The sequence below is a fragment of the Eptatretus burgeri genome, chromosome 4 (assembly GCF_056783735.1).
Source record: "Eptatretus burgeri isolate ZD-2024b chromosome 4, Ebu_testis_v1, whole genome shotgun sequence".
NCBI classification, from domain to species: Eukaryota; Metazoa; Chordata; class Myxini; order Myxiniformes; family Myxinidae; genus Eptatretus; species Eptatretus burgeri.
The window spans coordinates 37,474,399-37,489,260 of record NC_140964.1 but is presented as its reverse complement, the minus strand read 5'-3'; the positions used below and the strand labels follow the sequence as shown (position 1 = coordinate 37,489,260).

The following is a 14,862-nucleotide window of genomic DNA, read 5'->3' as shown; positions in this document are numbered from 1 at the left end:
TGAAAATTCCTCCTAGAAAAAAAGTTATGACGTCAAAATATCTCCGCTAATGGAAATCGCCTAAAAATTATCTCAAACTAGGCAAGCTTTTTGAATTCTGTTTGCGGGAATCGAACAGGGCATTAGCAGCGATGAATTACCGCACATAGGATACATCAGTATGAAGTCATATCAATTTTTATGACGTCATTCCTATTTTTGACATTATTTGTTTCACAACCCAGAGTTTTCATCGGATCTTCGTGAAACTTGCCAAGTATATGCAGAAAGCCCACTTGCAGGCGGTAACCATCTCCGATTTTGGAAATTCTTCCTAGAAAAAAAGTTGACGTCATAATATCGCCGCTAATGGAAATCGCCTATACCATTATCTCCGAAACTAAGCAAGCTGTTTGAATTTTGTTTGCGGGAATCAAGCCGGGCATGAACACAGATAATTTATCGCAAACCTGATACATCACAATGACGTCATATTCGTTTATATGACGTCATTATTAAGAGGACGAGGATCTTAGCTCATTCGAGCTTGTTTTTTTCTCCAGTTCTCACGATTGTGATCGTCTTCAGTGATCATCAGCTCCAGACTACAGTCACCCCCACCACCTCTTCCCAAGATTGGGGACCGGCACACAATGACGATCCCTTTTCGGAAGATAATGTGGGTTCGCAATATAAATGTGGACGGGATTGCCAGATTTATCGGTGGACGTTGTGTTTGGCAGCTAGGGGGATGAAGCACCCTCTTTCCCAATCCAGATCAGAGGCTCGGTTCGAATCAAAGGTGCACACCAGGTTGTCTTTCATGCCAAACGTCCATTCTGATCAACTCTGCCTGACAGTGAAAGTTCGTGGGAGTTTGAAAGTTCCAGGCATTGAGCCACGAGGCCACGTGAATTGGGTGGTGATGACATGGAGTCAGTAATGGGGCCGTCCCACCCCGTGGGTAATTACTGTGGGTGGATCCGCCGGAGCCCATGACATCGGTGGAGATCACCCATTGACTCTGTGACGGGTGTTTTTGAGAAGTTGCATTTTGGGGGAAACGCCGTGTCCTGTTTATACTTCTTGTTCCACTTTTGGGAGTCCTCGTGCCTCTCCAAAAGACGTGTCCCGACATGTACGTTCACCCGACGTGATGATGCTATTCTGAACCAGGAGAGTTGAGCGTGGCAAGATTATTGAACTCCAAATAAGGTTGGTTTTTTTAAACAAAAAATAAGGTGTGTGTGTGTGTGTGTGTGTGTGTGTGTGTGTGTGTGTGTGTGTGTGTGTGTGTGTGTGTGTGTGTGTGTGTGTGTGTGTGTGTTTTATAACATGCTCAAATGTGGTGGAAAATTTGACTCTCATCCACCTCCCCTTTTAACCCCCATCATACCACCCTGTTCACAACTTTTTACACCCCACCAGTCCAAACCAGTGCCAAGTATACACACCAGACTCGATGTACAACTTTTGTCCAAACCCACCCCAAGGCTTCCCCAATACTTCAGCGTATATAATAAGTATCCGACGGGTGATAACATTTTATAAAGCAACTTTATTCAGGAGAAGTTTAACTTTTATAAGTGTACAAGTCTTCGAGTGAGGAAACGTATCACATGTGGGGGATCCACAGGCGGACATCGTGTGGGATGGAACAGTTTGGTCCTTTATTAAAGAATGTTGGTTCATCAATCATCGCACACAGTACGTGTACAGGGTCACTTGGCAAACTTTTGATGGTAATGCATCTTTTAATTGGTACTCAGTTTGAAACCTTGAGTGTGGAAAAGCAAAAAAAAATTGCTTTCAACTACGATATGGATTGAAAATTTGTGCTCATTGATTAATCATTTTGTGTGAAAGTACTTACAGAACTTTACATTCCACGTGGAGTTTACATTGCTTCTGCTAGCTTGCACTATTGTGGTATTTACTCTCAATGCATATGTTCATGTTAAATGTATGCGAAGTGAAAAGCGGAGTTAAATAATTGGTTTACGTCCGTCTGTCTGTCTGTCTGTCTGTCTGTCTGTCTGTCTGTCTGTCTGTCTGACCACAAACTAGAGATTCTGATCGAGAAACAACTTAATTTCAATTCAATGTTATATTTTCAACACAGATTGGAAAACAAACGTGCAGTTTAGCAGTACTTTGGCTCTGAATTTGGCCCAATCGTACATGCGTACAGAGAGGAGTGAGATTATTATTTATTTTTTAACTCTGCCTGCTTGTCTGGGAGTGAAACAAAATAAAAAAAAAAATCATTCAAAACAGGAAACTTACTGTTTTTAACGACGCTACACAGGACACACACAACAGTCACGAAGAACGAATGTAACGTGTTCAATATGGTGGTGTAAAAGCTGTTGCATAAACTGTGTGTGTGTGTGTGTGTGTGTGTGTGTGTGTGTGTGTGTGTGTGTGTGTGTGTGTGTGTGTGTGTGTGTGTGTGTGTGTGTGTGTGTGTGTCAGTGTGTCTTCTCCATAACTCCAAAACCATAAGACCGAGCAGCCTGAAACTTTGCATGCATACTAATAAAACTCCAAGCAAGTGCAAAAAAACTCACGGACTGATTCAAGTGCAAGAGTGAAAAATTGGATGTTTGGGTTAATTAAAACACTCCTTTTTAAGATGATTGACGACCTTATTTAATTATATCCTTCATCATGCGCATCATTAGACACCTCGCCCTCGATGGGATCATGAGGCACATCCTTGGTTACCTTGCTGGGGTCTTAATTCACCATTTTGTATGGCCAGCTCATGAATGCCTTGAGGTGGAACAGGCCACAACGGTTTATTAATGATGAAGCATTCAAAATGTTTTTTTTTTTCCACTTTCCTCAATTATATTATCGAATTCCTCATGTACATACCTGTGAAATGCTGTATACATCGCTTTTGTGAGTGTTATAGTTTTCAAATGATTAGCTTGGAGCGATTTCATGCATGATCTGATATGATTTTCAATGACCCACTCTCACGGACTGATTCAAGTATAGAGGAGAAATATAATTTGAGTTTGGAGGATCGGATCACCATCATGTGGACTAAATAACTCGAATTCTGGAGTGAAATCTGAAAATGTTGAGAAAACGGTGATGTTTAGTTTTTTTTGCAGGATTGTGCCATTATCAATGAGCTTCCTTTCGCTTGCCAAGCCAGCTGTTCCTCATCAACCATTTAATTGGAGTGCTTGATTGAGTGCTTAAGCCACTTGCTGCGTGCCCTGCAGTCCATAGCGGTACAGTTTGTGTCCCGATCGGGATGTACAGTTAGCAGTTGCTACAAGGTAGAGGTACATATGGGTAGATTTGGATATGTAAAGGGACTCTCCAGGGGTGTGTGTGCATACCTGGTTACTGGTGCCATGGGGGCAAAGTTTCATCCCATATCTTATAATGATGATGATGGGTGGTGGAGGTTTTAACTTTTATCCTCAGCAGCGTTCAAGCAATCACATTTTCCCTTCTCCTCGTGACTGTTTCTAAAGCAATTGGTTAATTTATTACATGACTTGGGTTTGCTTTACAAAGGTTATATGGTTTCTCTTTGTGAGTTTCATAGCAAAATATATTTGATAACACCCGATTTCCGAGTTGTTTGTCATATTAACGTGTTTTCTAAATTACTGAGCCCAATTTTTTTTACACCCATCACACGACAATTGGCAGCTGTTTATAAATATTCATGTTTATGCATGTCTCCCATGAACGTCTGCTGTATAATGTAACATTGTTTTTATAATTTGTTTATTGAAATTCCACCCCAAAAAGGGTGAAAGCTCCTCAAGGTTCCTGGGTTGTGTATAGCATGTACTGTCAACGGTAATCACACTGACTCCAATCAGCCAATTCCCGAAAAATTGTCGATGTCAGTCAAGTACTAAGACATATTGCGTGTGTGTGTGTGTGTGTGTGTGTGTGTGTGTGTGTGTGTGTGTGTGTGTGTGTGTGTGTGTGTGTGTGTGTGTGTGTGTGTGTGTGTGTGTGTGTGTGTTGTTCATAAAGCATAATAGGTCAGGGGCCAGTGGGACCTACCTTGCACCCCCCCCTCCCCTTGCGACAATTTTTCACTGATACCACATTGTTCATATATATCCCAAGTATCAGAAAAAAGATGTTCCCAGAAAAATAACTCATTTGCATTATGCTTTATGAAGCTGTTTCCATTTTTGCATGTAATTAAGCGATCCATACATTATTCTACATCTCTGACAACAAAGGAAATATGTTCACTGTATTCCTTGACCCTCCAAACATATGTGTAGATTCCTCATTTACAAATTTCCATGCACCAGAAGTTGAGATATTTACGAAAATGAGAATTTCCATAATGGCGGATCCTAATTAGCATATCAATACATTTGAAATTATTTCCACTACTTTTACGAAAACAGAAAATAGTTCTGTTTCCCTTCAACACCAACAGACATCATAAGTCACAGTTATGTATTATATCAGGCCCAAGTAATTAATTCTATTGATTAATCTGATTTCGCATGATTTTCGAATGATTCATTGTGCTTTGTATTTTATGCTAATTAGCCTACTTAAAAAAAATTCAAAACTTTTAATATATTTTTTGCCAACCTGGCTTGTATCTGGAAACACTTAAGTAATGTTTTTTTTTGAGAAAAAACTGACGTGTGGTAATTACAAGGAAAGAAAATGGAAATTCTTGCATTTTTGTGGGAATTATTGTCTTTATTGTCTTTATAAGTAGGTCCCACTGGCCCCCGGCCTATAACATTTGCTCTCTACTAACTCCTCTGTCTCTGTCTCTGTCTCTGTCTCTCTGTCTCTCTGTCTCTCTCTCCCCTCTCTCTCTCCCCTCTCTCTCTCCCCCCCCCCCACACCTTAATGTTCCCGTCAGTGAAGCGACAGGTGGTATTTGCTAGTTGTAGAAGATAAGTCGCCTTTTTGTAACTTTCAAAAACCTTTCCTTTTGCAGGACTTGGTAAAGTATTCAGTCCCTGGGGGCAGAGTAACTATGATGAATGCTATGATAATTAGCTTTCTTTATGATTCTGCATTCATACAAATATGGCGGTGCATAGTGCTGTGTGTTTATCATCATACCTGTTATGGAAGGTTCACGAAAAAAACAAAATGGATGTAGATCGTGCTCGGAAACACAAAGCAAGAGTATAAAAGACTTTTCGCATGTCCTTTTTCTCAAGACTGCATTGGGTAAGGTGTTCTATGGACTCTCCAGTTCTTTTTGGTTTTACCTGTAAACATTTTATGAAGTGATGATCCCCATGGTATTCATATTCTGGTGTTATTCCCGAAGGCAGTTTCAGTACTGCCAAAGCAGTTTCTTGGCAAGGGTTATACTAGGTGGTTTGCCATTGCCTTCCAAGAACTTACCTGGTATCATAACCTACTATTTTTCTTTCTGATTGAGATTTTGTTTTAAATTGGGGGTGGTGTTCGATACCCCTTCCCAACCAGGGCCCGGTGGTTCAAACACGTGTTAAAATATCATATAGCACATGTTTTTGTGTTTCTTCTACTTCTGTCCTTGTGGTTCATATGAAAGTACATTGACGTCGACTCGTGTTTTTCTCCTCCATGATTTATGTCAGGTCAGGTATGGGAGCATGCGCCGGAGAAGTGCGTCAATTATTTATGTCCAAGCTCTTTAATGAACCTGAGATCCAATGTTACAAAAATAAATCTTGAAAAGGGTGGTGTCTCTTTCTTTCCATCCCCCCTGAGGGGCTAGCCAACTTTATGTCCCTGGTCTGCTCTGCCAAGTACCTCATTAGGGAAACTGCATTGCAGCGTCATGGTACGATTTGACATTTGGCCAGGGTGTGAGCACATAATGACCTCTTTAAAAAGATGTATTTGGTCTTTAATGTCCACCAGCAAATCTTAGCTGAGGGGACCACAGCTGAACATCCTCTTTTGATGGGTCAAACGTATGGTTATGGTTCTCGGAACCGTATGCATACAACATACAGTTGTCCTGAGTCAGTTATTCCATTAATATACGTGTAGTTGGGTCCCTACCTTTTGTTTAGTGGGAAAGCAAGGGGGTGCGTTGCGATGGGCTATTAGTTAGGATTAATAAATCATTTTTCCCTTTATTTTATTCCCTCCTTTTTCTGAGGTAAATTCATCTTGCTTGTTACCCCCGTTTCGCTGGCCACAGCGTACCACTGTCTACCCGCTGTATCCAGAGTCTCGTTTTTCTGCGGCAAAATCCCGACGTTCGCTATGGAAGCCGCATCGACATCCACCTTCCCAAACCCAGACACGCGCGGCATGGGCGGGCCAAACTAGCGTCTGGCCGAAACCCGCCCAGAAAGGCGGACCACGTGAAGGCCCGGTTCAATCGGGATGCTCGGATCGGACGATGACATCGGTTTCGCCATGGCTCCTTCCCGAGCTCCGTGATCTATAAAGTACGGAGCAATCCTCAGAGTTGGGGTGAAGTTGGTTGTTGTAGATCAAAAGGAAGAAGTCGGTGGTTGTTGGTAGATTGAAAGGGCGAAGTTGGGGTGGATGGAAAGGAAGAAGTCAGTCGGAGTTGTTGGACGCGAAGGTATTGAGTTGAATGAGAAGGTTGTCGTTGGATGGGAAGGTTGTTGTTGTTGTGGGAGGCTGTTGGAAGGAGAAGTGCGAAAGGGAATTGAAGGAGTTGTTGCGAAGATGTTCTGGCTGCTTAGCTCTGCTTACGTCTCACCTCGATGGCCAGCCTACTGGTCCCCACCGACACGACCTCGACCAAGCCTCTTACCTGGTCCTGTCGACTGCTCAACTCTCGCCATTTTGGACTCCGCTCTCCTTCACTCAAGCTCCTGCTGCAGACATGATTACCACACGTGCAACTGTGGACCGAACTGCACAGCTTTTGTCAGGTGCCGCGCCACGGAGCATCCCTTCCCCCGAAACGCTCAGGTACCAAAAACTGTGACCTCAACTCCCTCCCTCCCTGGCTGCAAAAGTCCTTTGCCTTTCATTGGGTTTATTATGTCTGAGTGTGTTGGCGCCTGTCCGTTAGATAAGCCTGTATAAGATCTTCATTGTTGTGATTGTTATTGCTTTTATTAATCGCGTGTCAAGTCTGCACTGTGTCTGCTTTTGTAAGTTGCTTGAATAATTGTTGCACCCCACACCTCTCTCATCTTTCCCTGCATTACATCCCCAATAAACCTTTTGTTGTGCCACATGCTTTTCCTCGCTTATTGTAAATAAATAATAATTGTAGAAATGTTCCCAGCTCACCTTTGTCTTTTCCTCCATTGGACCAGCATGGTTCGGATCTAAGTTTAGCCGGGTCTTTATTCCCAACAATTCGTTCCTTCCAGCCAGTACGTCCTTGGCAGCGCCGCTCGGCTGCATCCGATCCGGAAAGGTGATCCGTAGTTGTTAGAGTGATCCGGTTTGGACAAGGAGTACCGAGGGCATGGTTCCCCGGTGGTTAAACTGCGTGGTTAATTAGGTAACCTGATTCTAGACAGGAGGAGCCTAGGTCACGCGGTTGAGTTATTGGCATCCACGGTCGGTTAAGCAACCCGCCGCGTCACGTAATTATCCGTGAGCGATGGCCTACAATTCCGGGGAGTCTGGTGGGAATCGACATAGCTTTCCCCCACCTACTGGTCTTCTCACCCGACCCCGCTGGCCCGCAACAATATTAATGAAATTCCTTGCCAGTGAAACACCAGGTAACAGGTTAACAGTTTACACTTAATTCAGGAATCAAACCCTGATGAGAGTGTTCAAAGGCAAGTGCATTACCTCTGAACTATCCTGTTGCTACCCTATGGTAGAACATTGCAATGTGGAGACAAAGTTCCAATTTGCAATGGGTATGCAGTCCATAAAAGCAGGAGGAAGGAAGAATCATGGGGGAGGATGGTCTTTGCTCTTGTGTGCATGTTGAGTATGGGTGGCAGAGGAAGAGAGGGTGGGGGGGGGCAGGGGGGTTGGATAATAATTTGTCACATTTGGTAAAATATGGTCAGGGCATTTAAAGTTGACAAACGTTTTGTCCTGTTTACATTCCGTACATCATAAGTACCTAGCTTGATACATCTTCCTAAACTGGTTCTGATGTTATAAGTGCTATAATCCTCAGCAGCCCAAATTTGCTTCAGCCCAACCATATCCTATCTTCTCTCTCTTTCATATGTTCTTCTTGAATGGGCAACTCCCTCCATTTTGGGAAGTTGCAATCATCACTCCAATCAATAAAGAAGGCCCCAAAACGGATTCCTTCATCAGGCATATCAGCCTTCTTCCCATCATATGAAAAGCAATGAAGTCCATCATTGCTTCTGACTTCAGGCACAATCTCTTTTTTAATTTGCTAATCTCTGACAACCAATTTGGTTTCCGACCTGGACATTCCACCTTGGATATGTTACTCCTACTAACACAGCAGTGGATGGATGCCCTGAACCACAAGCAAGAGGGGACATTTTGTTGTTGTTGTTGCTGTATGTAGATTTGAGGTTCGTGGAGGAGCTAGAATACAGAATGGACCAGGACATTATAGAACAAAAAGAATGGTGGAATAGGGTGGGTGAGACACACCAACAGCAGGGTAAAGGGACAAGATAGAAGGAGACCTGGAGGAAGTAAAGACGTGCGAAAGAATGATAGGAAGGTGGACACTGAGGCTGAACAAGCTGGATAAAGACAAAAACTCTCGATGACAGAAATGGAAAGGAAAACTAGGAAGAAGCAGAGATTGAATAATAACAAACAAGGAAACTAGAGGGGGAGCACTCGGTGGAGTGTAAAACCTCCGCCGCCAATACTGCTGGGTCACTCAAGTGAACCTGATATCCTATTCATTCAATTTGACGTCAACAGTGCTCACAGAGTTATAGTTTGCAACTTTCCCTTTTACTTTTAACTTTTACATACTCAATTAATTCGTCATAACTACATTCCTTGAGATAGAAATTGATTTTATGTGGGTATATCCACCTGAAGTTCCAAAATCAGCCGCAATTATAATTTTAGCATGTTTTTTTGTTGGAAATCACTTATAACATGTAGAAATGCAAAAAAAAAAAAAAATTCAAATGTTTTTTCAAGATGGCCGCCATAGCGGCCATATTGGACTTTGTACCAAGTCCAAAATCTAATGGCATGATCCTTGGACCAGACCTAATCCCCCCACCAAGTTTCGTCGAAATCCGTCCAGGAGTTTTTCCATAATACTGTTCACAAACAAACGGGTGAAAACAGTAACCTCCGTCCATCTTCGATGGTGGAGGTGAAAGAGCAATCAGAGATTTTAGACCCTTGTCAGGGCTTTTTTTGAGTGGTGTATTTTTTTTATAGGTTTGAGGGTAAATCCAATATGGCTGCCAAACCATCTGACCTATGATATCATATGTGTGAACCTTTTGTTCCTCATGGACAGCGGTGGTACGTGTAAAGTTTCGCCTCGATTTGTTCAGCCACTTCAGAAAAGAAGATTTTTGAAGGTTTAAACAAAAAACAAAAAAAAAATATGTCTGCTGAATCACATGACTGATGATGTCATGAATTTTCTTTCTGTGGACCATTTTATCCCCAGATGATCCTCAAAAATTTTCATACTGATCAGATGTGGCGTTCCACATATGTAATTATGACATCATAATGAGGGCCCTTATGACATCATAAAAAAATCCCTCCTTCCCCATGAGGAGTACTTGCTTTGTGCCAAGTTTCAATTTTTTTCCTTGGTGCGGTTTCAGAGATACAGAGGTCCAAAGTTTTTCTGTTTTCCAATATGGCTGCCACACCACATGACCTATGATGTCATAATTATTAAAACATTCTCCATGTGTCATCCCACCAATGGTGAAAATTTCGTCTCAATCCAATAAGCGGTTGTAGAGAAAAACACAAGTTCTGTGTGGACAAACAAACGGACAAACAAACAGACCCAAATGCAATACCCTCTCCTTTGTCGAGGGTAAAAATTGCAGAGGAGGAGGAGGGAGTGGAGAGAAACCTGGAAACACATGAAGGAGGTGGACGTGGGGAGGGTTAATGAGGGTTGAAAGGATCTTGGGTATGGATGGGGGATGATCTGAGATGATAGTGAACACCATTCTCGAAGCACTGGATGGGAGAATGAGATTGAACAGACTGAGGATATTGGTTCTACAGGTGAGAGAAAAGAGGAACAAATGAGTGGAGGTGAGCCTGGATTTTGGAAGTGGGGACAGAGTACGGACAGGGCAGAGAGAGCAAGACTGGAAAGGATGTGGTGGAATATCGAGAGACGACCAACCTACTTGAGATGTGAAAGTAATAGGCCGAGAGACCCAGATTAATCGCTGGAGATACCGATGATTTTTGAAGGTCTCCGTGTCCATGGAATCAAACTGAACAAGATTTAAGGCAGGGTGCCAGCCTGGAGGAGTGGGGGGGGGGGGAGTACTCCATGAATCTGTGGATGAAGGCCTTGTAAGTAAATATAACTTCAGGTGTGCCAAGGAAAGACTCTGCATGCTGGAGAATGCCCAGTCAGCGACTGGCTATGGAGGTAAACTGCCTACCACAAGAAAAATCATAGATAATGGTGAGGCCCAAAAATTTGAGAAAGTGAACTTCTTCAAGAAGTTTGCTAAGCAAGTGGATGGGAAGGTTTGGCTAGATGGTCCATCCGGTGATACGGAGTGAAAGTGTGAGATTTGTCAGGATCAAAAGACATATTCCAAGTGTTGGAGCAGTTTGTGATTTCATCAAGGTCTGAAAAAAGGGAAGAGGCTGCTGTCTGCCTATCTGAGGGATGTGAGATGCTACGGAAGAGGATAATGGGTTCATCAGCAAATGGACAAAGAGGATTTAGGTTGGAGTTATCTCTCTGGATATCTCTACAGCCTTTGACACTCTGGCATTTAGCCTTAGTTTTCTTCCTTTGGTATTCAGGGCCCCCTGCTCAAGCAGTTGTCTGATTTCCTACGAGTGGAAACATTGAGTGTCTCTTGATGATATCCTTTTCGTTGATCTGTATCATCTTGAGATCAACATTATTCTTGATTTTTTTTTTATCAATAATCTACCTGATTCTCGTGAAAATCATCTTTACCATTTTATCGATGAATCCACCCCATGTAGAATGAATAATACATTACTTTTGTGAAAGGCTGGCTGTTGCTGAACCCCTTGAATCAGACTTGGACAAGATATTCCACTGGTCAACTATTTTGAACAAGACATTCAATGCAGGCAAGTGACACGCTCTCACATGGCCCGTCCACAAATATCAGCAATCAAATTATCCAATCAACTTCTCTGGACAGCCAGAAGAGGTGCAGTCTCAGGAACTCCTTAGCCTCACTATCTGCCACAATCTTTCATGGGAGTATTATACAGCATCACCAAATCAGCATCAAAGATTAATCACCATGTGGGTATTCTCCGCAGAGCCAAGACATCCCTGAGCCACATCAAGTTCATCACAGTGCACAAGGCTGATCCTGTTTCCCACTTGGATTCTCTTGAGGTGCTTAAAAACGATGCTTTCTGCACCAATGGAATCTCTAGACAGGAGGCGGATTCCCAGGGAGTGTTAATTTCCCATTAATGGCAAGTTGGTGGTCTCCATTTTACACAAGCTGACATCTGGCCTTGTTCCTCCTGTTCTTTCCAGACAGTTCCTTCCTGTCCTTTCTCTAAAATTTGGAGACGGATTCAGACGAAATTTGGTGGACAGATTGAGTGTGTGACAAGAACGAACTGATTAGGTTTTGGTGATGAGCCGGAACTGGATCCTATGATTTTTAAAGTGATTCTCACCATTGAGAAATGGGGCCAAAAACGACATTGAGCAGGATATCTCAAAAAGTTGTGGACGAGTGATGAGGAAACTAGGTGTATGAATTGTTTCGGCGACAAGAACAAGCCGATTCGGTTTTGCTTCAGGCCTGGATACAGATCCAGCCCATCAGTGGGATACAAAACATAAACTGTTCAGCCTGGTCTTCTATCTGTTGTTTCATCCTCCTCACTTTAGTCCTTCATATGATCTGCCCATCATTGCCACATGCACTCACCCAATGCAAGTTCATTATCTCTTTACTTCTACACACACTGATTCTTCCCCCATGATGTTCCTCTCTCAGCCATTATTACTCATTGTTTGCATTATTCTATCTTTCCTCCTCAAGTTCTTGTGTGTGTTCATCCTTCCCATACCCTTTGGAAGTTTGTGAGTCTGATGCCCTTTGTTTTTTTTTTTTATCTCTTCCATGAGCCTAGATTTGTGTATGAAAAATTAGTTGACCACAGAATACAAACTAGAACAACACATGGTAGAGAGCATACCTCCTCCAGGTTGAACATTTAGCCTTAGTACTCACTTCGAGGAACTCTGAGTTTACATTTTGTGTCGACAGTGTCGGTCTGTATCAGGATCTTAACAAAAAACGAATCGGCTTGTTCTTGTCCACCTACCCAACTCATCCACTATTGTCATAATTCGTCCACAATGTTTTGATAAATCATGCTTTATATCATTTTTGGCCATACTTCTCAATTGTGAAGGATCACTTTAAAAATTCTAGTGTCCGGATCAAGATCTTCACCAAAGTCTCATCAATTCGGCCTTGTCGCACACCCAATCTGTCCACCAAGTTTCATTCCAATCCATACACAAGGTTTTGAGATATTCTAATCACAGACAGGCAGACAGACAAACAGGCGAATACGTAACCTCCGTCCACTTTCATTCCGCGGAGGTAAACTTGCACACACTTACAGTTGCTGTGAAAATGTGGTGCTTTGGTTGGAGACATAAACTCACTCAGGTCACAAATCTTGAGACGGTATTCACCACAATTCCGACCTCACCTTTTGTAATATCCTAATTTGTTTTCCCACAGATTTGTGGGATAGCAAGGTGCTTGATGAAGACACCCTCACAATGCCAGGGCATTACATAAATGTCTGAAAACTCAGAGGTTGGTCAATCGTTGCACATTTTGTATTTGTTCACGCAGTGAATGTTCAACACGTTCATCAATACAGCGATATGTCTGATAATGCATTTCGATAATTACGCAAAAATGAAACCCCTTGTCCGCAAACTTGTTCTAATTTTGAACTATTTACAGTACAAATATTGTTTTTTGTTGTTGTTGCAGAAAGCAGCTGAGAAATGCTCAACTATTGGAGAGATGGTGATTGGGGAGATGATGAAACAGCGACAGTGTGATGATGGAAAACGTTAATTTTCACAGTAAACATTGAAACCAACATGGCCTCCAATGGTACAGTGGACGAGCATCTGATGCAGTTCAGTTCATCACAGATGGTGATTACGCTGTTTTTCTCAGGCATCATAAGCCTCATTACAGTCACTGGAAACGTGCTGGTAATTGTGGCATTTAAAGTGAACCGGAATTTGAAATCCGCCAATAATTATTTCCTGCTCAGCCTTGCTGTCGCCGACATCATAATCGGTCTCATCTCAATGAACCTGTTCACGACGTACGTGACCATGGGTCGCTGGGTCCTCGGTCCCGTGTGCTGCGACATGTGGCTGGTGACGGACTACGTCGCCAGCAATGCATCGGTGATGCACCTGCTGGTCATAAGTTTTGATCGCTATCTGTCAATAACACGACCACTAAAATACAAGGCGAAGCGGACGACCAAAAGGGTTGTGCTGATGATCGTGACTGCTTGGACCGTGTCTATTATCTTGTGGGCTCCAGCAATCCTCTTTTGGCAATACATCATCGGCATAAGGACTGTTCCCGTAGATAGGTGCTACATACAATTTCTCTCTGAGCCTATAATTACTTTTGGAACGGCTATTCTAGCCTTTTACTTGCCAGCAGCAATTATGATGATATTGTACTGGAGGATTTATCTTGAAACGCAAAAGCGTTTCAAAGAGTTGAAGACACTTCAAGGTGCTGAGCTTACCGTTACGAAGGCACCTTCATTGGAAGCTGACATACCTGAAGCTTCTCCCCAGCATCCTTTGGAAATCAAACCACCGTGTAATGGAGATGCGTCGTCACAACCAAGGACTTTTGTTTTGTGTTGCGAACCACAACTGTACGACGAAAAGAATGTAGAGCTGATGGAAGCTCAACAAAAGAAGGAAGAGATTGAGGAGGATGACGTTGAGAAACAATTTCCTGAGCTGAAAGTTTTGTACCCAGCTGTGTTTTCTTTTTGTGGATATGAAAGCTCTTGCCAAACCCCTCGCATTGATGAAATTTCGCCGGGTTACGAAAGTGAAGCGGAGGGTGAAGACTCAGGTGGGAAGTGCGGAACACCTAGTCGAGGAACTAAAAATGAATTTAAGGAAAAGGATGAAGCGATTGAAGATAGACCGGCTCGATGTCAAGGTCCACCTGCAAGGGAGTGCACGGGAAGATCTACGGCTGTGAATGCAAGGAGGCAAATGACAAAAAGAAAACACAATAACCTCGTCAACGAGAAAAAAGCTGCCAAAACATTAAGTGCTATTCTCCTGGCCTTCATCGTGACATGGACTCCATATAACATTATGGTGTTAGTATCAACTTTCTGTAACAAATGTATTCCAAGTTACCTGTGGAATTTAGGATACTGGCTTTGTTACGTTAACAGCACTGTGAACCCCATGTGTTATGCTCTCTGCAACAAAACATTTCGCGAAACATTTAAATTGTTGTTGATGTGTCACCAGAGCAGAGCCCAGAAAAGTTATTAAATATCCTATTGTGACGTCATCGTGGGGGGTTGCATGTGTTTTTATTTTATGCAACGATTCTTTATTATACTTGATTATCACGGGGCACTAGATCAGTGGCTTCGCCGCACTCTCAGTAATGATAGAAAGAGCATAAAGAGCTCGTTTTTGAGTCATGGTCACACCTAAAGGCACCACCAAAAATGATTTAGCTGCTCAATTAG

At 42.7% G+C, this 14,862-nt stretch overlaps 1 protein-coding gene across 1 annotated transcript; it reads left to right on the top strand.

Moving 5' to 3' along the window:
- Positions 1–1,011: 1,011 nt before the first annotated feature.
- LOC147027825 (muscarinic acetylcholine receptor M1-like) lies at positions 1,012–14,848 on the top strand. The gene is made up of 3 exons (XM_085877445.1): positions 1,012–1,194; positions 12,834–12,911; positions 13,095–14,848. The coding sequence occupies exon 3, from the start codon at positions 13,208–13,210 to the stop codon at positions 14,657–14,659; it is 1,452 nt and encodes a 483-aa protein (XP_085733571.1). The 5' UTR covers positions 1,012–1,194; positions 12,834–12,911; positions 13,095–13,207; the 3' UTR covers positions 14,660–14,848.
- Positions 14,849–14,862: the final 14 nt, after the last annotated feature.

Bases quoted from the DNA above. Each gene is read 5' to 3' on its own strand.
- LOC147027825 (XM_085877445.1), top strand. From the start codon at position 13,208: ATGGCCTCCAATGGTACAGTGGACGAGCATCTGATGCAGTTCAGTTCA.